The following is a 25,450-nucleotide window of genomic DNA, read 5'->3' on the forward strand; positions in this document are numbered from 1 at the left end:
CGAGCTGAATGGTAGAGTGGGGGGTTAATGTTTGGTGTGTTAGAGAGGGGGAACCAACCCTGGGTTGGTATAGTGGTGAACGCGTCTTCGCAAATCAACTGATTTCAAAATCAAGAGTTCCAACGTTCAAATCCTAGTAGAGACAGTTACTTTTATATGGATTTGAATACTAGGTCATGGATAATAGTGTTCTTTGGTAGTTGGGTTTCAATTACCCATACATCTCAGAAATGATCAACCTGAGATTGTACAAGACCACAGTCACTTATACTCAAATGGTCGACCTGAAACTACACTTCACTTGCACTCAAATGATCAACCTGAGACTACACTTCACTTACACATCATCCTCATTCATCCTCTTAAGTAATACCTGACAGCAATTCCTGGAGGCTAAACAGGAAAAAAAAGAGATAGGGGGAATCAGCTTGGTTAGCTCCTCTGCTCTGTTCTGTCATCAGTACAGCCATGGGTGAGCAAGAGGTTCCATTGTCTGTAGCACAACATATAATGATAAAGTTTTTAACTTAAGTGTTAAACCAATGGAAATTTTAACTCGTTTAAAGGTAGAGTTCGGGGACACTACACTGCACCAGAACCAAGTGTACACATGAGCCAGACAATTTAAGGGAGAGCGAGAAAGTGTAGAAATCAAGTTATGATAGATGCTCAAGTGTTGACGAAATCACATCAGAAGTGGGTATCACTATGGGAATGCTCAATCCATTATCAGTGATCAACTTGGCTTTAGAAAAATTAGTGCTCGATGGGTTCAGAGGTTGTTGACTGAAAATCAAAAGCAAGTCAGTTTGAGATCTGTGATAGACTTCTAAATTAATTTCAGCAAGAAGGGGATGATTTTTGAGGTGTATTGTAACATGTGACAAGACATGGGTCCACCATCATTACAATTGGGATGAGAAAAGGGTTGCAGAGGAAGGAAGAGGGCTGTCCAGTGAAGCCCAAAACCCATCTGTCAACCAGAAAAGTTCTTACAATGATTTTTTTTGACTAAAGGGGAATTTTACTCTTGAGGGGAAACCCTCAACTACCCTCCCTAAAGTCCTAAAGTCTAAAGTAATCAATAAATTTATTAAAAAAAAATTACTGTTTATATTTCATTCACCCTCGTAAATATTAATTATACAACGCTTGTCTTGTTCAGTCTCAAACTAGTAAATTTCTTCCTTAAGACTGGCATGACAAAACAATGTTTAAACTTTTATAAATTTACTAACTACAATTATATATAAATAACAGGAAATATACTTCCATAAGATTTCTTTCAAGACTTCAAGTGCTTTGTTATTACACATAGAACCTTGAATATTTTATTTACAGTTTTGAAAGCATAGATACAGCATTATTGAACACATATATTTTTAAAATATATCGTTACTGAAAGTTCTAATAGAGTGTAATATTTATTGCTGTATGTAAAATAGTTCTGCACTGCTATGAATTTTAATAGAGCTATTATTTCACATGTGCATGTATAAGCTCTTTCTTTTCAGTTTTTTATTAAAATGTTATATGAGCAGTTTCTTATATAGATAAATCAGTGTTATGTAATGAGCAAGTTACATCATGCAATGGAAATGACGTTTTATGTATGCTCTTTTGTAAATGAGACGTTCTAAGTAAAAGACAAAGTGTTTTCAAATTTAAGACCTATTGACTTGGCTCATATGTATGTTTGTAAATTTTGAATTATCATTCTATTTTATTAAGTTATTTTTTTATACAGTTGTTTAGGTATGTGTTATTACTATATTATTCTTTTATGGGATTACATTTTAGGACATTTAAGCTGTTATTATTAACCTATTCAATGATTCTGTTAGGTAGTGTGTTATTTATAACGATTCCAGTTTTTTCTGACTTAATTTGAACTTCTTAGACATATAGAATTCTGAATGAAAATATTTACATTATTAAAATGATAAACATATAATAATTTATACTACATAGTATGATACTGTTAATGAGTCATCAAAACGTTAATGACAGTGATGGTTGAAATTGTGGGGGGGAAGAATAGAAGTTTATCTAAAAAGAAAAAAAATTATTTGGTTATGTTATTATCAAATTTATTTTCTAATATTTTTATGACTTTGCCAAAGGCACTGTCACTAATTAACCTTTACTGTTTACAGTACCTGCTGTATCATTTTTTTGAAGGTCCATATATATAAGCTATATTTTATTCTTTAAATAACTGCAAATGATCAATCATCAAACCTACACTATCAATGCTAAGTTAAAAGTGGTTTCAAAAATATATCTAGCATACACTTTCTGACATACATGGGAATTTAAAATATTTGTTGGAATAATCACAAAAAAGATAAATTACCGTAACTCAAACTTATCTTCTGCCCTTAAAAATTGTTGTCTAAAAGGGCAGGGTGCACTATATACAAGTTTAACACTGCAAATTAAAATATAGTTTAACAGTAAAACCTAGAAACAAGAACAAAAGAAATATCAAATTCCTTGAGATGAGAATGTCAATAACACAAAAACCTGAAATTTTTGGTGCAAATTTCACTAAAAATAAAAACGATTACTCAAGCTGTAATGTTTTGCATTTTTTATTAATATTTTCAATTTTTAAAATTCAACCTCCATAATACAAAACATAAATATAATAAACGAAGAATTACACTTAGAAAGTTGACAAACTAACAATAAAACTGAATTTAATGAATTCCGAACGTAAACTAACAACCGGTAATAAGTTAGGTTAGTAAAGTTGTTGTATGGTGTACAATAAAAAAATTACTATTCAACCGACATTTCCACGGTTAATCGAGTAAACAGGCTTCGTCAATTAAAAATGAATAATCAAAACTAATTTCGCCAATAAAAGCCTATCCATCATTTATTAAATAATAACTGAGGAACGCATAATAAAATACTTTTGGAAGGCAAGTAAAATGACTCAAATATTACCATGAATTTAGAAATGAATAAAAATCGTACAGCTTGCCCTCATTGTACAATAGCCCGGCCTAGGTTAAAGTGAAAGTTAATAAGTAAGCCAAAGCTTATTGTTAGCTTATATTGTTATGATTACTTCGATTAAAAATATAAAATCATTAACATACCAACGATTCATCTTCTGCTGGTAAGTCATCAATTTCATTTCCGTCTTCGTTAGCGGAATGGACGGCAGAAGCTGATCCATCGTTGGATAAATCGCTTTGAAATTCATCATCAAAATCACTCAAATCATCTTCATTCCTTTTCCCATTCTTCTTTAATTTCTTTGACGATCCCTGACCGCTTTTAATTTTACGTTTAGCTGACATTACTCTTATAATCCGTTAAAATACACTACAGCAATCAAAGCATACACGCGTAAACAAACTTTTTGTAATGCCCTTTTTATCGATTCTAAATTAGTTGTCGGTGTGTTTTGGTAGTGGCCTTCTTTCCATTTTGATTTAGTTAGCAGAGTTTCCAGTAGTGTGTGCAGGTTTAAAGTAGCCAATCACAATAAACATTAAAAAAGGAAGAAGAGGAACTAGATACACATGTTCTTCTTCCTCTTAACTCATTCGTTTGTAATGGATTTGAATTTTGACCGTTTATTTTTTGTTTGCATACGTTTGCTTTAGATTTTCCAGGTGATAATTTAATATTTTTGGTCTTTACGAAGCAAGAATTAGTTTGTTGTTAAAGATTGTTGTTTCTATTACATTTTTCTTTGTGATTTGACTCAATAAATGCGTTATTCGTTCTGTTTGAACATGATTAATAACGGTCTCAGCTGTATGTGCTTGGTGTTCTGTGGCAGTGCTAATGTTATTTTGGAACAGTAGACGAGTCAGTTGCGTATATAGGTTTATTTTCCGAACCTTACTGAATTTATAGCGTATTAATAGATTAATTTATAGTTAATATACAGATATTTAAAAAATACCGGCATAACCTATTGTAATTGATCTTTACAACAGCGTGACTTGTACATTGTTATTCTTTTTCATAAATTTATTATAATGGGAATCAGCCAGAGTATAACAACCACAGAAGAATGCGATAATTGTAGTACACCTGCAATTACTCGTATTCTTCCAAAGAAATTCGATCCTCGTTCGCCAACAGAAGGAATAGTACGAACTCCGATTGAGGTAAGTATTGTTAAAAATAATTATTCCTCTTGTTGAATACATAATACCATCGTATGGAAATGTTATATGCTGGTAATAAGTTATAACCTAGTTAAAATATATACTGCTGTTAATTTGAATTGCTACTTGGCCTAATTTTTTTAAATTAAAGTTAGCGTCAGTTAATCTTGTATCGACGTATTTCAATATAAAACATGCAGCCTGCATTATAATTTTGGCCCAATATTTAGTGAAGAAAGTTAATTTTATTGTATGTTGAATTTACTTGAATTTGCCATTTTGTTCTTTTGTAACTGTATTCTCTCTGATACATTGAGTATTAATTTTGATATCTCTACTTTAAATAAATATCAACTGGTTTGTTATAGATTAATGTTACCATTTTTTATTTGATATATTTTCTTTTTAACACCAACACATTCTGCTATATTATATAGTCATATTTATTACTTAGAAACATTTTAATCTTAAGTTTATATTCCGTAGTTTCATGATGACAGTTTGGTTTTCAAATATGACCCTCTTGTCTTTTACATTTAGCTTAGGAATTTCATAACAATTTTTTTTTATGGTTTGAAAAATATCACTAAGTAGTTACAATAAGATTTATATAAACTTAAAACATGATGATGATTACCTGAAAATTTTTCTATATAAACATTTTTTCACCTGATTTATTTAAATGCTGTTTCATTGACTTGTAAAATGTGGGTTTAAATTGATTAAATAATTCAGTAATAACCTGTAAGTCACTAGCCAAACTCAAGGTATCGCTATAATTTTCACCCTTTTTTGTTTGTATGTGAAATTATCTAATACTTTTTTTAGATTTAATTGTAATCTTGAATTACAGTCTAATTGTTAAAAACGTCTTTAATAGAGATAGTATTACCATCTTGATCATATTTATATCTCTTGTTCCTAATAATCTTGAAAACGTATGGAAACTTCATTTTCATACTACAAAACAGAAAAATAGATATTGAAAAAGCATTAGTTAGCTACATATTATTTTTAATGATTTAGTAATATAATCTCATGTAAAATTATTTTCTCATATATTAGTATAAATTATTTGCAATGGATCTAGTATTTTGCTGTAGTTAAATGTGTATAATTAAAAAGAAAGGAACTCTTGTTAAAAAAGTTGTCTTCTTCCCTTGTTAAAATGAAAATCAAAATTCCTGTCAAACTGGTTTGATTTTGTGACAGTAAACGCATTCTGGGGGATTTCTGTTTCATATGTAGTAGTTGCAAAAAGCCTAATGGATGAAGTACTGATTGGGTAGGACATAGTACAAAGCATATTGTCCTACCATTTAAATTGTATCTATTTATATCCTCAATTGAATGACTTTTCTTTGCTACATCTTGGATTTTTTTATTTGAGTTGATTTTCATATTGTTTTTTTTTAGTAATTTGATTAGTTACATGAATAGTTAAGTAAGTTGTCATTTATCATATTTATTCTTATACATGGCTTCTTAAACTAAAAAAAATATTGTTTTTTAGGTCACATGCACACCAAAGAATAAAGAAATAAATGTTAAGACATCACAATTGTCCGATTCTCCAAAAAATATGAAATATGAAAAATGTGAGAATAGAGTAATTAGAAAAGTTGATTTTGATGAACAAGAAACCGGAAACTCAAGCCAAATACACTCAGAAATTAATGAAGTAATGCGTAGTGAAGAAAATAATACTGTCTTAAATATCATTGATCGAGATAAAATTTATAATAATAATCATGGTGTTTTTTATGATTGCAATGATGCTGAAGAACTAAAAAATATAAAAGCAGATGAAGATGGAAATGCATCACATGAAAAAAAGATGTATCTTGAAACTGATATTGATGCTGTTAATGATAGTTTTATTAATAACCTCCATCTTGAGCACCCTAGAATTAAACAGCTCAAGAAGAACAAAAATGTTTCCCCGGTGTCAATGGAAGGTACAACTTCCTTTAAAAATGTAAGTTCTACTTTTATATTTATTTTTATAGGCTACTTGCTGTGGGGGAGGGATGAAAATAAGTCCAAATTTTTATACAAGTTATCTACATATTCTTTTTTTTTCTGAGATAATTTTATCAAATTTGAGAACTTGAAATTTACAAATATCAAGGTAAACATCAAAATTGTGTTCTTTTGAGATTTTATAAAAATATAAATACTTTTTTTTTGATTACATGATACCTTAGTCAATTAAAATAAAGAACAAATTTTATGTGCATGATTTTATACTGATTAACACATATTTTCATATGGTTAAGCAGTTATAAAACTTACCATATGTTTTAATACTTATATTTATAGGCATTTAATACTTTCGATGGGCAGCTAATCTTCAGAATAGCATTTTATCATAATTCTTATAAAAGAATATTGGTACTTACGTATTAACGCCACCGCAGCTACAGCTTTATTTAAAAATAAAGTAGTCAATCGGATTTCGGTGGAAAATGAACAGTCTCTTTATTAATTTTAATAAATGGTTATTTATTTTATAAATATAATATAACCGAACTTAACCTACGCTCGCTTCGCTCGCTAACCTTGACTAATTAACACCGTAATTTTTTGAGTATTTATTTAATAAATTCAGTAATTATTGCAATTTGATTATTTAAATATTATTTATTAAATAAATACTCAAAAAATTACAGTGTTAATTAGTCAAGGTTAGCGAGCGTAGGTTAAGTTTGGTTAAATTATATTTATGTTAAACTCTATATCGGCCCATTTTCCACCAAAATCCGATTGACTACTTTGTTTTAAATAAAGCAGTAGTTGTGGTGGTGTTAATACGTAAGTACCAGAATATTTTATATAAGCAATAAAATATTTAAAAAAAATTGGAAACTTGAAACATTAAAGTAAAAATAGTCTTTTTAGAAATAGTTTAAACATTCTTTAATTTTATTGTGATCAAATTTAATCTTGTAAAATTTGATCCGTTTAAAGAAATTTTGAAGAAAGTAGTTTTTTTTATTTTAGAAGGTTGATTTTAATTCGAAAGGTAATTTATTAATATTTATATATTTTTTTTAAGATTGCTGTTAGTTCATTGTGCCAAAGTTTCAGTTTTATTATTAATTTATCTTTTGCCTCATTGCTGTTCTGAATTGAAGACCAGCATATAAAAATACTAAGCAATTAAAATAATTGGGCCTACATAAATAATAAATTGAGTTATTAATTTAATAGTTTATACAAAAAATGACATCTAAGACATGTTCTTTTCTCTTTTAGCAACTGTAATTTATCCTATATACAAGACCCATTTGTAAAGTTCTCGGTCTGCAAAAGAAAACAGAATTTTTTTTTTTTTCAGCAAAGTCACCATGCAATTTGATACACTTCGATGAATGACCTTCCAACTTTTTAATATTCTTCAGTATAATTAATTCAGCTTAATATTCTTTTGCAGACCTGAGTACTGCAAAATAAGCAGTTGTCTCAGCTTTGACTTTACCATTTGAAGTGAATCTTTTTGCACAATGAGTCATTTCTTCAGGGTTGGAAAAGAGTAACTAATCTCTGGGAGCCAAATCCGCCACATGTAGAAGCTCTTTTAAACAGAGGTCAAACTTTGAAGAAACTCTATGGAATAACTTAATAATTTAACTGTTAACAAACACTGCATCCATCGAGCAGAAAGCTTTTTTGTATCCAAAACATTTATAAATGTCACGAACACTGTCTATTGAGATGTTTGCGAGTTCAGCAAACTCATATCCCTTCAGTTGGCAATTATTTAATTTGACATGATTTTGTTGGTTATAGTGGTTTTTGGATGTCTCAAGCATTCATCCATTTTCAATGGATGCACAACCATGTTTAAATTCATCAGGATATTTTTACCAGAAATGAAGGGAAAGAGTCCTTTTAAATAAAATTAACCCTTTTTGCATGTTCATTATGATTAAATCTTTTAAAAAACTGTATTTTATAACCGCTCAAAGGTCAGATTTTTCCATTTTTTCAAAAAATGACAACTTGTTTTCTGTACTCTATCATTACAAACTAGCAACTAACTTAAGTGAAAACTTTGGAACATGCCATTTGGTGGATCGTAGTTGACAAATATCATAGTCTTTTGGTTATAATCTCTATATCAGATTGAGAAATTTCCAAGCAATCCTGATATCCCAATCTCCTGGAGAATTGCGAGTTGCAATTGCACCAAGTAGCTAAAGTGCATTTCTGTGTATGTATCTCATCACAATTTGCTTACCTCCGGGATTGATACAAAAAATGTGGGAATTATTGCATCTTTGATTAGTATGATGTGATGCGGGGTGGTTCTGTCATTGGGCCTGTCCAGGGATTGTTGTTTCTTATCTGTTTGTTTTACAAAAATCCCAGCTTGGAGCAGAGGTATTTTTGGATAAAGTTAAGCCTTCTAATACATAATTAATCAAATATTTTTGCACACATTACTACAAACTACATATTCTACTGTATATAGTCTTGTATACATGGAATAAAAATTTGTTTTTATTCCAGTATAGTATTGCATGTTTGTTATTGCATAAGATTGTTGGTAGTGTTGCTGTTACTGCGAATTTTGTGAACAGGCTATTGAATCTTTGTTAGTTTTTATTGTGTGTGTTCACTAATGGGCCTAACAGTCCATGAAGCACATATACTGACCATTGAAGATGTATTAAAAATACCAAAAAATGTTGAAAAAGATTAAATCAGAACTCTTGAATGTGTTATGGCTTTGGTTCTGCAAAGAACCCGGGAAAGGAACTCCTTTATCTTGACCCATAATTGAAGAAAAAGCGATGGTTTAAACAAGAAACTGGAGTGGGAAGTGAAAAATTCACAGCAAGTGAGGGATGGCTTCACAGGTGGAAGAAGCGCCATGGAACTTGACAAGTTGCCATTGTTTGGGGAAAAATTACCAGCACCCAAATTCAATGCCTATGGATATTTTATGGGCAAAGAAGTGGAGAGACATAGCAACCAAGTCCAGGATGCCAATTTTAAAACAAAAAATTAGACTTTTTCAGTTTTCGATAAATCTGTTTTGATCAGTTATTTTTTTATTATGCTAATTGGCCTTAACTGAGATAGAGTTTAATATGTAATGTTTTTTAAAACCATTGTACAGTGTATGTACTGTATTTCGCTTTTATTATGTATTTTTTTCTTATTTAAAAAAAAAATACATTTTATTTTGTTGCATTAGTGTACTATTTTAAGTTTGTTGTTTATTTTTTTTAATAATAATCAAATGTTTTGCTCAATAACATCATGTTAGTAAAATTAAACATTTCTCCTTTTATTTACAGTTCTTTAAAGTGTCATACATGTTTTTAATCTGCTTTGCATTTTAATAATAATTTTTTACGTTTCGCAATATCTGACCTGTTTTCCATTCCGACCATTGCTTGGTCCCATGGGTGATGGATAAATGGCGTTCTACTGTACCTTCTTTCTTTCTTCTCATGAAATTAATTGCGTTTATTTAAATTTATTGTCAAATCATTTCTTATGTTTACATGTCATAATCGTGAATTTTATTTGTATGCTTATGATTTTCTTGTTCACCTTCCTCATTTAATTAACCTACATAATTTTTATATTATATTTCATTACAAATGTTTAGCCAAGCCGGTTATCAAGATAAGAGTATCTTGAGTATGCCGTCTTTTTTATTTAGGTGAACCACCACATCTAACAAAATTAGGAGTCTTATTTTAAAACCCATGCATTTGTGGAACTTTGTATAATTGAATAATAATAGCAGAACTAAGCTGAATAAATAATGACCCCTTTTTATAGAGTAAAATAAAGATATCACACCATGGCATAATGTTTTAGAAGTTTCCAAGTGCAAAGGGTCTATGCATATATAAAGTAAGAAAGTCATTTATATTATGGTTATATTTAAAAGCAAAACTGAACTCTTAACAATTATGTATATTTAGTGAAATAATTTTAAAGCTTATGTTCATTTATTTCAGGTAGAAAATAATGATATCTCAATTGCTAAGATCAGCATTCAGTCGCTTGCAGATGAATCTGTAGATGACCCTTCAGTTGTTGTGTCTGATAATGAAGAAATTTTGAGTCTACGTAGTGTTTGCAAACCCAATGTTCAAGAGTGGTTAATTGCTATTGAAGATGACTGTGACAGTTTTATGCCATTTGATATACCACCCGATGATAACAATAAGTTGGACAAAGCAGAAATTTGTGGAAAAACTGATAACTCGCTGCTCAATTTTGAAAAGAATAATCTAATTACAACACCAGATCGTAAAAGAAACCCAGCACCAATTGTTAGTTGAAAATTTATTTTTACTTATTTTGTTTACTGAGTTTAAGAAAACAAACATCATATGTATGTTTTTTCATATCATAGTATGATAATTTTCATTTTGGAAAAATGCATTATAAATTAAGCTGCTATTAAAAAAAAAATGTTATTGCCCTTAATCATGGTTCTGGTAATTGGCAATCATCTACTGGGACATGATGAAGTATGTAAATGAATGGTAACTTCTGTGGAGAAAAAGAGTGGGGTACAAGTACCTAAATTTTGTCAAAATATGTTTATATCTTTTCATCTAAGTTTTGCAGCTTTACTTTTCATATAATCATTAGACCCAAATTCAATCTGATCTGTGTTGATATTTTTTAATTAATATTTCTGTACTAAAGTAACAAAAATTAAAACAAAGGTAATTGGTGTATCTTAAATTATCTGTAAATGTAGTTACATTTTATTTCATTAATGTTAGAAAAGTTGTAAATAATCTGGTATAAAAGTGAACTTCATCCAGTCAGCCATCCGTAACAATTTGTTGTTAGAGAGGAATATTTCTTCAAAAGTATGATATCTAAATAATTATCGTTTAAAGTTTTAAAACTTACCTTTTGGAATTACAGTTCATTGAAAGTTGTGTCTGAGATATTATCTTGATTTTATAAATTATCTACCTCATTGGTGTTTCCATTCCTAGAAAATCATGTTTATTTCCAGAAACATGTTTTTGGGATTCCATCTTGACTTATTTGTGACTTTTTTAATAATTCTACTATCTGAAAACCTTTTACTTTCAGTTGGGACAAAGGTAAGAGAACACAAACATTTTTTTTTTTTTTTAAATAAAATCACATGAATTTTGCAATGGAGCTGTTCCAAATACTTGAAAGTTTTCTTAAATTTTTATTAGATCAAATAAAACCAGCTTCAATCATATTGGACATAGAGATATTTTTCATCTTATGTTAAAATCCATTTGGTGAAACTTTCATTTTCATTTATCCCACTAGCTCTTGGCTGAAGAATGAGATGCCCTAACGTGAATCTTAGGACAAAGTTGCACCACTTTTAAATGCATTGAAAATTTTTTTATCATGCTCTTTTCACTAACCATTTGAAATGTTGGAATATTCCGTAATTTCTTTTACAAGTATTGATTGAAGTATATGATTTCATTGAGTTATCTTATCAAAAGTTTAACTTAATAGCAAGTTGATAACTTCTCCCTTGATGTTTTATTGTGTAAGATTTTCTCTTTCCAAACAGCCTGAATGTTGGAATGGCATCATGCCATTGTTAACTTCAGCCTTTTGTACAAAGCAAAGAGAGCCCCAGAGCAGGTCTAACCATCTTAGTACATAGCCGAGAGTTCAAATGAAATTGTCAATTCACCGTCTATTAGATATATGCAGTACCTTTATCTCCATGATCACCAAATACTTTTACTAGTTCTGCTAAAAATAGGTGGCGTTACAGCTAGAAAAATTTAAAACTTATTTAATACTTTCTTGTGATAAGATATTGTTTATTTAAGTGGCATTTTTTTCTGTAAGGACAAATAGAAAAATTTAATGACTTCTGTTACTGCTGAAAATTCAGTGATATGCACTTATGTTTATAATTTTTAATGTATAAATTGATATTTGTTCTTCATTGGAAAATTTATAAGGCATTCTTAGATAACGACATACACACAGTATTCCATCCATGTACTAAGATCTTTATTGCTGTTCAAGTACAATGCAAAAAACATATTGTTGGAATTAGATGTTATTATTGCCAACATAGGAAATTTTTTTTTTGTCTGCAGTCAATTGATTTGATGCAGCTCTCCAAGATCCCTATCTAGTGCCAATCGTTTCATTTTGGTATACCCCCTACATCCTACACCCCTAACAATTTGTTTTACATATTCCAAATATCTACATATTCCATCCAATATTCAAGCGACTGTTACAGGAGGCCTTAATATTTGGTCTATAAGTCTGTCTCTTCTTTTAACTATATTTTTCCAAATGCTTCTCTCAATTTTCCACAACACCTTTTCATCCACCCATCTAATTTTAACATTCTCTTTTAGCACCACATTTCAAAATCTTCTAATCATTTCTTCTCAGATTTTCCAATCGTCCAAGTTTCACTTCCATATAAAGTTACACTACAAACATATACTTTCAAAAATGTTTTCCTGAGGATTACATTAATTTTTGATGTAAGCAAATTATATTTTTGACTGAAAGCTCATTTCGCCTGTGCTATGTGGCACTTTATATCACTCCTGCTCTGTCTATCTTTAGTAATTCTACTTCCCAAATAATAAAATTCTTCTACCTCTGTAATTTGTCTCTTTCTATTTTTATATTCAGTGGTCCATCTACATAATTTATATTGTACTTCATTACATTTGTTTTGTTCTTGTTTATTTTCATGTGGTAGTTTTTGTGTAGGACTTCATCCATGCCATTCATTGTTTCTTCTAAATCTTTTTTACTCACAGCTAGAATTACTATATCATCAACAAATTGTAGCATCTTCATCTTTTCACGTTACTCCGGATCTAAATTAAACTCTAACATTATTAAGTGCTAGTTCTATGTAAGATTAAAAAGTATCAGGGATAAGGAACATCCTTGTTGGACTCCCTTTTTTAATACTGTTTCTTTGTTATGTTCTTTGATTATTACTGTGGCAGTTTGATTCCTGTAAATGTTAGCAATTGTTCTACCTCTATACTTGAACCTTACATTTTTGTAAATGCTGAACATTTTATTCCAGTCTACATTATCAAATGCCTTTTCTAATTCTATAAATGCCATAAATGTTGTTTTGGTTTCTTTAATCTTCCTTCTACTATTAATCTAAGCATTAAAATTGCTTCCCTTGTCCCTATACTTTTCCTGAAACCGAACTGGTCTTCTCCTAACATTTCTTCCTCTCTCCTCTTAATTCTTCTGTACAGCATTCTAATTTAAATTTTCGATGCATGAGTAGTTAAGTTAATTGTTCTGTATTGTTCACAATTATGTGCTCCTGCTTTCTTTGGTATCATGACAATAACACTGTCTGACAGAACTTCCCCTTTTTTGTAAATATCACACACCAGTTTTGTATAATCTATCTATTTCTTTTCACCTGCACTGCACAGTAATTATGGTATAGACTCCTGTCTATACCTTAATTTTCTGGGATTCAAATTTTTTAATACTCTCTTAAATACTCTATAACACCAGTTTCTAATTCATTTCCTCCGCATAACTCTTCAATATATTCCACCCACCTATCAACTTTTTCTTTCGTATTATAAATCGGTTTACCATGTTTCTTTAACACATTATTAGGTTTTAATTTATGTACCACAAAATTCTCCTTAACTTTCCTCTATTCTTTGTTTATTTTACCAATGATCATTTCTCTTTCCACTTCTGAACACTTTTTTTTAATTCACTCTTCTTTCGTTAATTTGCACTTCCTGTTGTAATATTTTTTAATTGTTGATAGTTCCTTTTACCTTCTTCATCACTATCATTCTTATACTTTCTACGCTCATCCATCATCAGCTGCAATATATTCTTTGATATCCAAGGTTTTCTACCAGTTCTCATTGTTCCGCCTAAGTTCGCTTCTGCTGATTTAAGAATTTCCTTTTTAACGTTCTCCCATTCTTCTGTATTTTCTACCTTATCTTTTTTACTCAGACTTCTTATGTCCTTCTCAAAAATTTTCTTTACCTCCTCTTCTTTAAATTCCACTGCTTCATCTGACACCTTTTTTCAGATTTTTAAACCCCAATCTACATTTCATTATTACTAAATTATGGTCACTGTCAATGTCTGCTTCAGGATAACCTTTGCAGTCGGTAAGTTGATTTCTAAATCTTTGTTTAACCATGATATAATCTATCTGATACCTTGCACTACCACCTGGCTTTAGCTAGAATTATTATATCATCAGCAAATCGTAGCATCTTTATCTTTTCACCTTGTACTATTAGTCCGGATCTAAATTGTTCTTTAACATTATTAACTGCTAGTTCTATGTAAAGATTAAAAAGTACTGGGATGCAGAACATTATTGTCGAACTCCCTTTTTTATTACGGCTTCTTTTTTATGTTCTTCAATTATTATTGTTGCTGTTTGATTCCTGCTAATGTTAGCAATTCTTCTTTCTCTGTATTTGAACCCTAATTTTTTTAAAATGCTGATCATTTTGTTCCAGTCTACGTTATCAAATGCCTTTTTTAGGTCTATAAATGTCAAGTATGTTGGTTTGTTTTTCTTTAATCTTCATTCTACTATTAATCTGAGTGCTAAAATTGCTTCCATTGTCCCTTTTCCTGAAACCAAATTGGTCTTCTCCTAACACTTCCACTCTCCTCTCAACTCTTCTGTACAGAATTCTAGAGATTATTATTATTTCTAGATTATTTTTAGATTATTATTATTTTATTATTATTTTTTAGATTATTTTTAGAGATTATTATTATTTCAGAAATCTTTTGTTAAGATTTTTGATGCATGACTAGTTAAGCTAATTGTTTTGTATTCTTCACTTTTATCTGCTCCTGCTTTCTTTGGTATCATGACTATAACACTTTTTTTGAAGTCTGACTGAACTTCCCCTTTTTCATAAATATTACACGCCAGTTTGTAAAATCTATCTATCGCTTTCTTACCTGCATTGCGCAGTAATTCTACAGGTATTCCATCTATTCCAGGAGCCTTTCTACCATTCAAATCTTTTAATGTTCTCTTAAATTCAGATCTCAGTATTGTTTCTCCGCTTTCATCCTCCTTGACTTCCTCTTCTTCCTCTACAACACCATTTTCTAATTCATTTCTTCCATATAACTCTTCAATAAATTCCACCCACCTATCGACTTTACCTTTTGTATTATAAATCGGTGTACCACCTTTGTTTAACACATTATTAGATTTTAATTTATGTACCACAAAATTTTCCTTAACTTTCCTGTATGCTTCGTCTATTTTACAAATGATCATTTCTCTTTCCACTTCTGAACACTTTTTTTCAATTCACTCTTCTTTTGTTAGTTTGCACTTCCTGTTTATAGTATTTCTTAATTGTCAATAGTTCCTTTTATTTCTTCATCACTAACATTCTTATATTTTCTACGTACATCCATCAGCTGCAATGTATCCTTTGACATCCAAGGTTTTCTACCAGTTCTCATTGTTCCACCTAGGTTCACTTCTGCTGATTTAAGAATTTCCTTTTTAACATTCTCCCTTTCTACATTTTCTACCTTATCTTTTTTAGTAAGACTACTTGTGATGTCCTCCTCAAAAATCTTCTTTACCTCCTCTACCTCAAGCTTCTCTAAATTCCACAGATTCATCTGACACCAGTTCTTCAGGGTTTTAAACCCGAATCTACATTTCATTATCACTAAAATATGGTTGCTATCAATATCTGCTCCAGGGTAAGCTTTGCAGTTGACGATTTGATTTCTATATCTTTGCTTAACCATGATATAATCTATCTGATACCTTGCACTACCACCTGGCTTTTTCCATGTGTATATTCTTCTATTATGATTTTTAAATTGTGTGTTGGCAATTACTAATTTACACTTTGTGCAAAACTGAATGTGTCAGTCCCCTCTTTCATTCCTTTTGCCCAGCCCATATTAACCCAGAATATTTCCTTCCTTGCTTTTTCCAATGCTATTATTAAATTTTCATCCCCTTTTATGTTTTTAATTGCTTTGTTAATTTCTTCATATATGCACTCTACCTCATCATTATCATGGGCATGTGGACCTTAACAATCATTGTTGGCTTAGGTTTTGATTTTATCTTTATTACAATGATTCTATCGCTATGAACTTTGAAATATTATACTCTCTTCCCTACTTTCTTGTTCTTTATGAAACCTACTTCTGTCCTTTATTTGAAGCTGAATTAATTATTTTCAAATCACCTGCCAAAAGTCATTTTCTTCTTCCCACCGAACCTTGCTAATTTCTACAACATCTACATTTAACCTTTCCACTTCTCTCTGTAAGTTTTCTAATCTACCAACCATTTTTAGACTTCTAACATTCCACGCTCCGACTCGTAGAATTGTTATCTTTTAATTTTCTGGTGACCCCATAGTAGTCTCCAACCGGAGATCTGATGGTGCTGCATCTTCAGTCTAGCTACCTTGTATCACTGAGTACTCAGGCCCTTTCACCATCTGCAAGGTCTTACGATTCATATAGGGAGACTTAATGAAATACAAAATGTTAATTTTTAATTGGTTTTTAAAGATTTTTAATGAACTATTTTATTAGTGTGTTGTTTTATTTGATTGTTTATTTTTTTACATTATCTGATTCTTTTGTTTTGTAGCCTTAGAAATTTTATATCCTTTAATACCTAGATAAAATCTGCCACATTTGATATATTTTGTTTTAATAAATTTTGAAATTCTAACACTTGTATTTAGTTTCTGTGGACTGTATTCACACCGTTTTACTCAAAATTAAATTCTCTGCAAGTTTTGTTTAAAATATTTGTCTTTATTGGTCATTTAACAAAGTTATTTTACGTTAAACATAAAATTGTTCTTTTATGGCTCCAATTTTTCGTCTTTTACTCCAGATTTCTTGAAAGCCACTAAATTTACGCTGTAGATTGGGTCCCAATAATTACAATTTGGCTTAATTTTACTTAAGCTGCAGAAATCAGAACAAAATCTTTTGCCAGCCAACACATGCTAACGAGAAGTGTTTTGAAACATATGTTATGTGAACTTTTTTTATTTTCACCAGTATGCCTATCCTGAAAATTTGTTATATCTCATAAATATCCATGTGTAATTTTTTCCCACAAATATAAAGAACACCCAGTGGGGGTAATTAATTCAAATATTTATTTTTTTAAATTAATTTCATTTCATTAAAATAAAATTTTATGAATTTACTTTCAGGAAAGAACTCCATTGAGTTGTTTAATTCAGAATAAAATATTTGAGCCATTGAAGGAAGGTAGCAATCTAAAGAAAAAACAGTGGCGTGGTATACAAGAAGAAAGAGAAAGAAGAGGTCTGACACTTGGTGATGAAAATACTCCACCTCTTCCGCCGCCTATGGATAAAGTATCATCTGCACCTGGCAAACTGATAAGACGCAGAAATATCATTGACTGGGATGATGAGAATGTTACACTATTAATTTAGTATAGCTGTGTAATATTTAATGTAGTATATTTTTTCCCATTATTTATAGCTTATTAATATATATTTTTCAACACTTATTTAATTGTGATTTTAAAATAAAATTATGCATTTTTTAATCAAAGTTTTTATTTTATTTTTCATTTAAATGTGTTTTATTTTACAGATATTTGATATTTTTAATATCATTAAACCTATCATCTGAATAAACATTGTAAAAACCTCTCAGTGTAATTAACATATAAGTGGCTACAGTGCATAATATTAATATATTTATTAAAATAAACCATCTAGTACAGAATATTGAGATAAAATATATCTTATCTTCAGTTGCAACTGAGGATGCGGGATTCTACAAAAGTACTTTCATGTCTTATTAAAATTAAGGTAAGAAGATTATGTCTTATCTTAATATTCTGTATTATAGTTTAATAAAATTTAAATATAATTTAACAGTACAAAGTAACAATATGAATTCTTATAAAGATTAATTTCATTAAAATAATACATATTAGATAAAATAAATAAAATCTGTCCAGAATAAAAAAAATGTATTTCTACAGAAATTAAATTTTATCTAATCTGCATTCTTTTTAACTGGCGAACAGAGTAAATCTTTGTAGATTATTATATATTGTTTGTAACGTAGTTTTTTTAATTGTGATTTGATAGTTGTTTTTTAAATATTAATTGAAGTAGCACCATATCCATTTTCAACTGCTATAAGTTTATGATGTTTAATGAATACAAACAAAATTTCAATTTGATAAACCATCAGACTGTGTTAGGGAGACCTTACAAAAACTGAAACAGATATCAGCACTCTTGTAAATTAATACACAATTGTTGTTAGTTTTATCCAACAACAGAATTATTTCAATCATGACAGGGTGCGGGATCCCATTAAAGTACTTTCATGAAAAATTAAGGTAAGATATCTCAGTATTCTGTAATAGATGGTTTATTTAAAATATTTAAATACAAAAACAAAACCTCTAATACACACACTCATGAACAAACTATTTTCTGCGTATAGGAATATTCACAAAATGATTTACCCACTTAAAGAAATAGACTCTAATAAAATGAAATGCAGTCAAGTAAAAATAACTTTATCGGTGTAAAATAGAAAATGAACTAATAAAGTAAATATTTATGCATACAATACTTAATAATTCAGTTTTTTACTTACATATACGTCTTTAAACTGTTAGTTTCAATTAGTTACACAATACCTAGATTATTATTAACTAAATTAATATTTTAGTGACACTGAAACTGTTAACTGCATAGTAAAAATAATAGTAAGCTTCTTAATATCAACACATTTAGAACAACATTTAGAATTTAGAAGGCAGTTTGAGACCATTGTTTATTTGATATTTTAAAATTGAGAGTGTATTTTCCATAATAAAGTATTTCAACGATTCACCATGCATTTGATTATTATATTACATAAAATTTTGGTGCTGCTGTACTCTACAAGATAAATACTAGTGATTCTACTAGTGGTTAAAATTATATAGTTTACAGAAAGTGGTTTTCGATTATGATTTATTATTGGGGGTGCCTTTTATAATTAAGTAATATTAAATATGAAATTATTGTTTTATAGTAAATACAAACAATAGTAATTTGTTTTACACGCTCATTAAACATGAATGTAATTATCTTTTTTGATGATTATACTCTGGTAAACAATTTTATGTTTTATTGTAACTAATTTAATTAAATGATATTAAATCTTAACTTTGAGATATTTTTTTTACTTCATTGTACGAAGTAAAGGAAGTATTGTAATCACGAAAAATTTTGGTTTTCAGATTTCAACAGAAATAGCCATGTTGACCATCCTTGAACCATTTTGATTAGTTTCGGCATGACGTCTGTACGTATGCATGTATGTATCTCACATAACTTAAAAAGCCATGGGATGTTGAAATTTTGGATTTAAGACTGTTGTAACATCTAGTTGTGAACCTCCCCTACTGATTGCAATCAACTGGGCCAAAAATGTATATGTAGTCATACCTCTAAATAAAATGGGGTTTCAATTTTGAAACATTTGGATTTCAGACTTTTTCGTAACTGCAGTAATAAGCCCCTGTTGAGAGCTTTTTAGCGATGTCATAAGTGGTACTTATTTTCCTTGGTTTCAGTTATAGCCAAATAAAATTTTATTTATGAAATTTTTGGATCTTAAAAGGGGAAGGGACATCGGTTTGAATACAACTTCGTATACATATATTTTTTCATAATTTAAATATATTGTTTTATTAAAAATAATTAACGTGTGATTGTAAAAAAATCATCAATAAATAATAAATTCAATAACAATAAAAAAAAATCTGAAGTTAGTGAAATAAAGTTTTATGTACTTTTTATGTGAATTCAAAAATTTTTACAATCAAGAGGTTAATAATTATTAATAAATCAATATATTTAAATTAAAAAAAAAAAAGTGTATATGGTCTGATTCGAATCGATGTGTGCACGGTTACGGATCCCACACGTTTTTGTTTACACCACATATCTACTTGAGCGACGTGAAACAAAATTAATATATTGTTACCACATATATGGCTAATTTAATATCGGCAGGCGATAACGGTAGCAACTGAGCGGGCGCACAGTATACGGATGCGCTGATACAAGCATTACTCTCACCATAGCAGCGCTGCAGCCCCACCACTCCGGCTCCAATAAAAGAGCGTACACGAGAGTGAATTTGCAATTCAACGTCGACCACCACCTGAAGAAGAAATCCGCTGGGCGGCTCCTGACGGGTGTAACATTTCCGCTGGAGCAGCAGGCCTGGCCGGGCCGGGCGCTACCTTCCCGCTTCAGCTCCAGCTCGCCGGGCTTCAACTGCCCTGGCCGTGGCAAACTCAGCAACAGGAGCCGGCCCAGCGTGGAATCGCTCGGGGAGAACCGCTGCACAGGCGAAGGACGACCGACCCGACACTTTGGGGGTCTGGGGACCACCAATGCCATGTTGTAGTGGGGACCCAACTGTCGCTGAGGAAAAGCCCGATCGGACTTCAAAGGATGAGCCGTTTCTGCTGGTCAATGAACCAGCGTCCGGACCCAACAGCTGTTCTCAGAGCTAATGCAAAAAATGGCTTTTTTCAGGGCCACCACAAGGTTATGAAGTACGTGCCATCGAAGCCATTCGGCGACAATATAAAATGCTAAAGAAATTTTTAGGGTAATTTTTCTGTGTTAATTGCCCACTTTATTAAAGAATTGGAGGATTGTATCTCACTTTCAAATGAAATAAGTTTAAATGCGGTGCAGCAAAAAAGTGTCTTTAATTTAATTAATAAGCGCACAAGGAAGTCATTTGGTGTCCACATCAGATTTTTTAATAAAAGTGATTAAAAAACATTTATTTGTTTTACTTTGTGATAATTTTATAATCTAAATTTCATCTCTTTTTCAATTAATAAGTATTTCTAACTTTATTCTCACATAAAAATTTATTTTTCTAACTTAACTATATATTGGAATGTGTACACTACTTCAGTTTTGACAGTGAGTGTATTTTTTCAATTTCTGCCAATGCACCGTCCTTACAGAACTTTTTTAGTGTAATTAAATTTTTGAATTTTGTAATTCTAGAAATTATTTCAATAAGGGCTACATATCTGACCTACAAATACTTTTGTACGATTGACAATAGTGCTGCATACATTTTGTATACTGTTGAGGACTATGGTAAGATTAAAAATAATATTGGTCTGTTTAAATCATGAGATATAATTAAATCAGGTTATTACTAATCTAACGCCTTTTAAAAAATTAGAAATTTCAAATTATTGAGCTTGGACTTGTGATTAAAGCCAACCTAGCTTATAAACTAAGATGAATTCGCACTTCATTAATAAACTGAATGTAGCCTCACAGAATACTACACTTTTACTGTTTCATATCTTATAAAATATATAGGGTATGAAATATAACTGAAAGAAATTAGTTTCATCAAATATTTTTGCTTCAAACTGCATTGTAATCCAAAATAATGGTATATGCAATTTTTTTTTTCACATCAGGAAATGAGTTTTATCATCAGTTTCAAAATTTTTATCATGCTTGACAGACAAGTGAAGTTAAATAAAGCGAATAAAGTACTTTATTCGCTTTAAGTACTAAAGCAAATTTTATATTTTATTTAAAATCAATGCTGTTTGAAGAAGGCTGTCAAACATATATACTCAGAATATTTCAATTTTAAAACTGTTCCTTAGATTTCATTATTTATTCATACCTTCCCTGAATTATTATTATCTTTTATGACCATATAGTACCACATTAGTCAGCCCATTATCCAAGTCTTAGATGGGACTGTTGGTCCTCCCAGTACTTTTTCATACATTCTGATCTTTGTGCCCTTTCTATTGTAAATGTTCGTGTTATGAAGTATGAAGCAAGTGTTTTTGTTCTTGTTTAATTCTATCTATCTGTGGTGTAGGCCAATTTCTCTGATCCATCTGCATCCTGTTTTGTATTTTTTTTGAGTAGAGATTGTAGTATACTAGCTGTTTCAGAAGTCTTGAATCTTGCAACCTCATGATATGTCCAAAGAATCTTAGTTTCCTCTTACGCATAGTATCAGTGATTAGTTCTAACTCTTTGTACAAGACTTTGTTGGGCACAATCCACCACTGCCCGTCTTCCTTAATTTTGATTGCAGGTTCTTCTTTGATTTTCTGGAGTCTGTCTGTCTTTGATCGTTTGTTCAGATGGAACTGTTTCTTTTGCATAATTGGCTTCTGGTTTTATAAGTGTCGTAGTGAATCTTATTTTTGCGTTTATTGATAGGCATTTTTTATTGTAAGTGTACAAGGTTAATTTTTTAGCTTTAGCTACATTATTTCTTCTTATTAGGATTGAGGTTTTTTGTTTAGGTTGTATGTTATTATTTCTTGTGAGGTTTTTAAATTTGTTTACTATTTTGATTTTATTAACATTTATGTTTACATCTGTTAATTGTGTTGATTTTTAAGCTTAATTTCTGTCTTTTTGAATGATATTTTGAAGCCAGTTTTATTTACAATGTTTTGAAGTTCTAATATCTGTGATTTAGCTTTGTTGATGTCGTTTGCTAGCAGTGCCAAGTCATCGGTGAAACCAAAACAATTTGTTTTAATTTTTTGGCTTACTTTTACTTTGGGGGGCATTTTTTGAGCCATTTCTTCATTATCATTTCTAGAGCGTAGTTGAATAATAGCGGTGAGAGCCCATTGCCTTGACACAATCCTGTTTTGATCTCAAATTGGTTCAAATGAATTTTACCTTTGACTTAGTGTTTGTGAGAGTTGGTATTATCATGTTTATTAATCTGGTGTGTAGTCCAAAGTGTCATACAATTTTTAGTATGCATTCTGTGTAGATGCAGTCATAAGCTTTCTTGAAATCTATAAATGTTATCACAAAGTCTCTGTTTATTTTCCTATTGTAATCCATTATTAATTTGAGACTCATGATCTGGTCTGGACAGCTATTCCAGGGTCTGAAACCACCCTGGTATTCAGTTCTTTCTTGAGTTGTGAACCGATCCTGTTGAGGATGATTCTTTAAAGAATTTTGTATGTGTCAAGGAGTGAGATTCTCCTGCAATTGTTAGGGTCTGTTTTGTTATGACCCAGTTTACCATTTTCATTCTTTTTTAGTAGGGTTGCAGGTTGGTATTTTTGGAGCTGATTTTTGAATATATTCTAGTTTCTAGACTGTGTTTTATTGAATTCTTCTATTGACTTCAGTATATCTTTACGGTGTTGTCTTTTAATCTCCTTAGGGTTCAGATGGTTTCGTTTCTTTGTTTTACTAGATTTTGGAAGGAAGTTTCTGATTTTTGGGATTGGTGAAATAGCCATGCTTGATGTCTTTTCTCCACTGTTTTGTCACATTTGCTGTTCCACCATCCATGTTTTTAAGTGATTTTATTGGGGCTCATTCTTTTACAATTTGTTTAAGGTTCTTGACTAGATGTTTGAGTTTATCTGTGATTGTTATTTTTTCGGTTGCTTTTTGTTCTTGATTAGTTTGGATAGGATCCATTTTTCTTTTAGTTTTGTTGGACAGTAAATTTAATTTTAATTTTGACTAGATAGTGGTCTGAGCCTGTGTCTACTCCTTTGATGACATTTACATTATAGATGTGGTGGTGTTTGACATAGTCTAGTTGTCATTCTCCTTTAGTGCAGTCAGGGTGTTTCCAGGTTTTGAGGTTTCCTCTTGAAATATGTAGATTTTGAAGTTAGGTTGTGGTTTCTGCAGAGATCAATGAGTCTGTCCATCTTTATTTGTTTTTTATGGGCGAGCCATTTTCCAATGATGCCGCAGTATCTTCTTTCTCTGCCTAATTGAGCATTGAAGTCTCTGATTAATTGTTTAACATGGTTTTTGGTGATGTTACTTATAATCAGGTTGAGTACATCCCAGAACTTTTCTGTTTCTTATTAGTGGGAGTATGGGCATCTATTATGGTGTAGTTTTTATTTTAGGATAGTTGAGATTCTTGTGGATTGTGACTTGAATTCTTGTATGGAGTTTATTATTTAGAGGCTGACTAAAGAGCCTGCTCCAAACTGTGGAACATTTTTCATCTCAGGTATACCATTTTGAAAAGCCTATATAATCTTGAGATTCCATGGTGTCCTGGTCACCGTTTCTTATTTCCTGCAGACCCATGATGAGTATTTTATGTTGGTCTATTAAGCCAGTTATTATTTTTAGTTTACCACTGTATGAGCTAGTTTACATTGTGTGTGGAAATGTAGGTGATTTGCTTTGGCTTGATTTTGGACTTTGTATTTTTCTTGTTCATGTGAGCAGTGTTGGGGATTCCAATGATTCTGATCACGTGTTATCTTTTAAGTGGCAGCTTAGTGTATCCACATACTGCCTTCTGTGAACAATGATGTCACTTAGTTCAGCCGATGCACTATTTCTTAAAAGATCTTTTATGATTGACTGTGAAGGGGTCACCTATGATGGGACTAGGTCCTGAGTTCCAACACTAGATGTGAGGTGTGATTTGATGATAAATGAAGCTGTGAAGTTTGCTTAGATTCAGTTCGTTGGACAAACTTCTCCTATTTGTTCCAGATCATCTAGGCACACCTTGTGGAGACTCAATCTGACTTGTTATGTTGGAGAAAAGTTACAAAGTCTGATCCTAAAGATTATGCCCACATCTTTTAACTTTTTAACTTGTAAAAGTTTTTTTATGATACTTGCACACATTTTTAGTAATTAGTAAATATGGTAATTATCCTGATTAATTTTGGTTTCTTCCTCTTCTTGTTTAATATCATCAACAGCTAATTTTGTTATAGAATTGGTTAGGACAGGAATACTCAGAGCCATTAAAACTTATAAAAAGTTATTTTAAACTGTACTTATTTTATACTGAAAAATGTAGATATTATTATAAATACTAAAATAAGAGTAATTTTGCTAAAAATGATAAAAGAAAACAGTTAATTTAATCCACTATAAGTAACATACAACACACTTTCACTATACTGATAAAAGATCATTTATTGTAATGAACTGGATGATTTTTTATTTAAACAAAACCCTACTGCATTACAAAATTAGCTTTGGTATTCCCACTCAGATAAGTTGTATGTGAAACAAAATAGGCCATTTCCTAGATTGATGTTAAAACATCATTGATTGCATGGGTTCCGCCAAGAAGGTCATTGATGCCTTTTTTGTAATTCATAGAGTTATTCATCCTGATTGGGAGCTGAATCTCTGTACCATGGGGATTCTCCATACACTGCACTTGTTTGGGCTCATCATATGTATGATCTTTAGGTGTTATAGGAACTTTCA

General features: G+C 30.7%; 2 protein-coding genes across 4 annotated transcripts in view; one reads left to right on the forward strand and one right to left on the reverse strand.

Annotated features, from left to right (window-relative positions):
- The window catches only part of LOC142319609 (protein RCC2), a 67,812-nt gene extending 64,353 nt beyond the window's left edge, over nucleotides 1–3,459 (reverse strand). For all 3 annotated transcript variants that reach the window (XM_075357087.1, XM_075357086.1, XM_075357085.1), the window contains exon 1: nucleotides 3,111–3,459. In XM_075357087.1, the coding sequence (XP_075213202.1) occupies nucleotides 3,111–3,314 (204 nt within the window). In that variant the 5' untranslated portion in view covers nucleotides 3,315–3,459. The remainder of the gene's footprint in view (nucleotides 1–3,110) is intronic.
- Nucleotides 3,460–3,485: 26 nt separating this feature from the next.
- LOC142319610 (uncharacterized) lies at nucleotides 3,486–17,729 on the forward strand. The gene is made up of 4 exons (XM_075357088.1): nucleotides 3,486–4,136; nucleotides 5,650–6,114; nucleotides 10,121–10,438; nucleotides 17,360–17,729. Exons 1-4 carry the CDS (start codon nucleotides 4,005–4,007, stop codon nucleotides 17,606–17,608), a joined length of 1,164 nt encoding a protein of 387 aa, XP_075213203.1. The 5' UTR covers nucleotides 3,486–4,004; the 3' UTR covers nucleotides 17,609–17,729.
- Nucleotides 17,730–25,450: the final 7,721 nt, after the last annotated feature.

Source organism: Lycorma delicatula, chromosome 2 (genome assembly GCF_047948215.1).
Source record: "Lycorma delicatula isolate Av1 chromosome 2, ASM4794821v1, whole genome shotgun sequence".
NCBI lineage: Eukaryota > Metazoa > Arthropoda > Insecta > Hemiptera > Fulgoridae > Lycorma > Lycorma delicatula.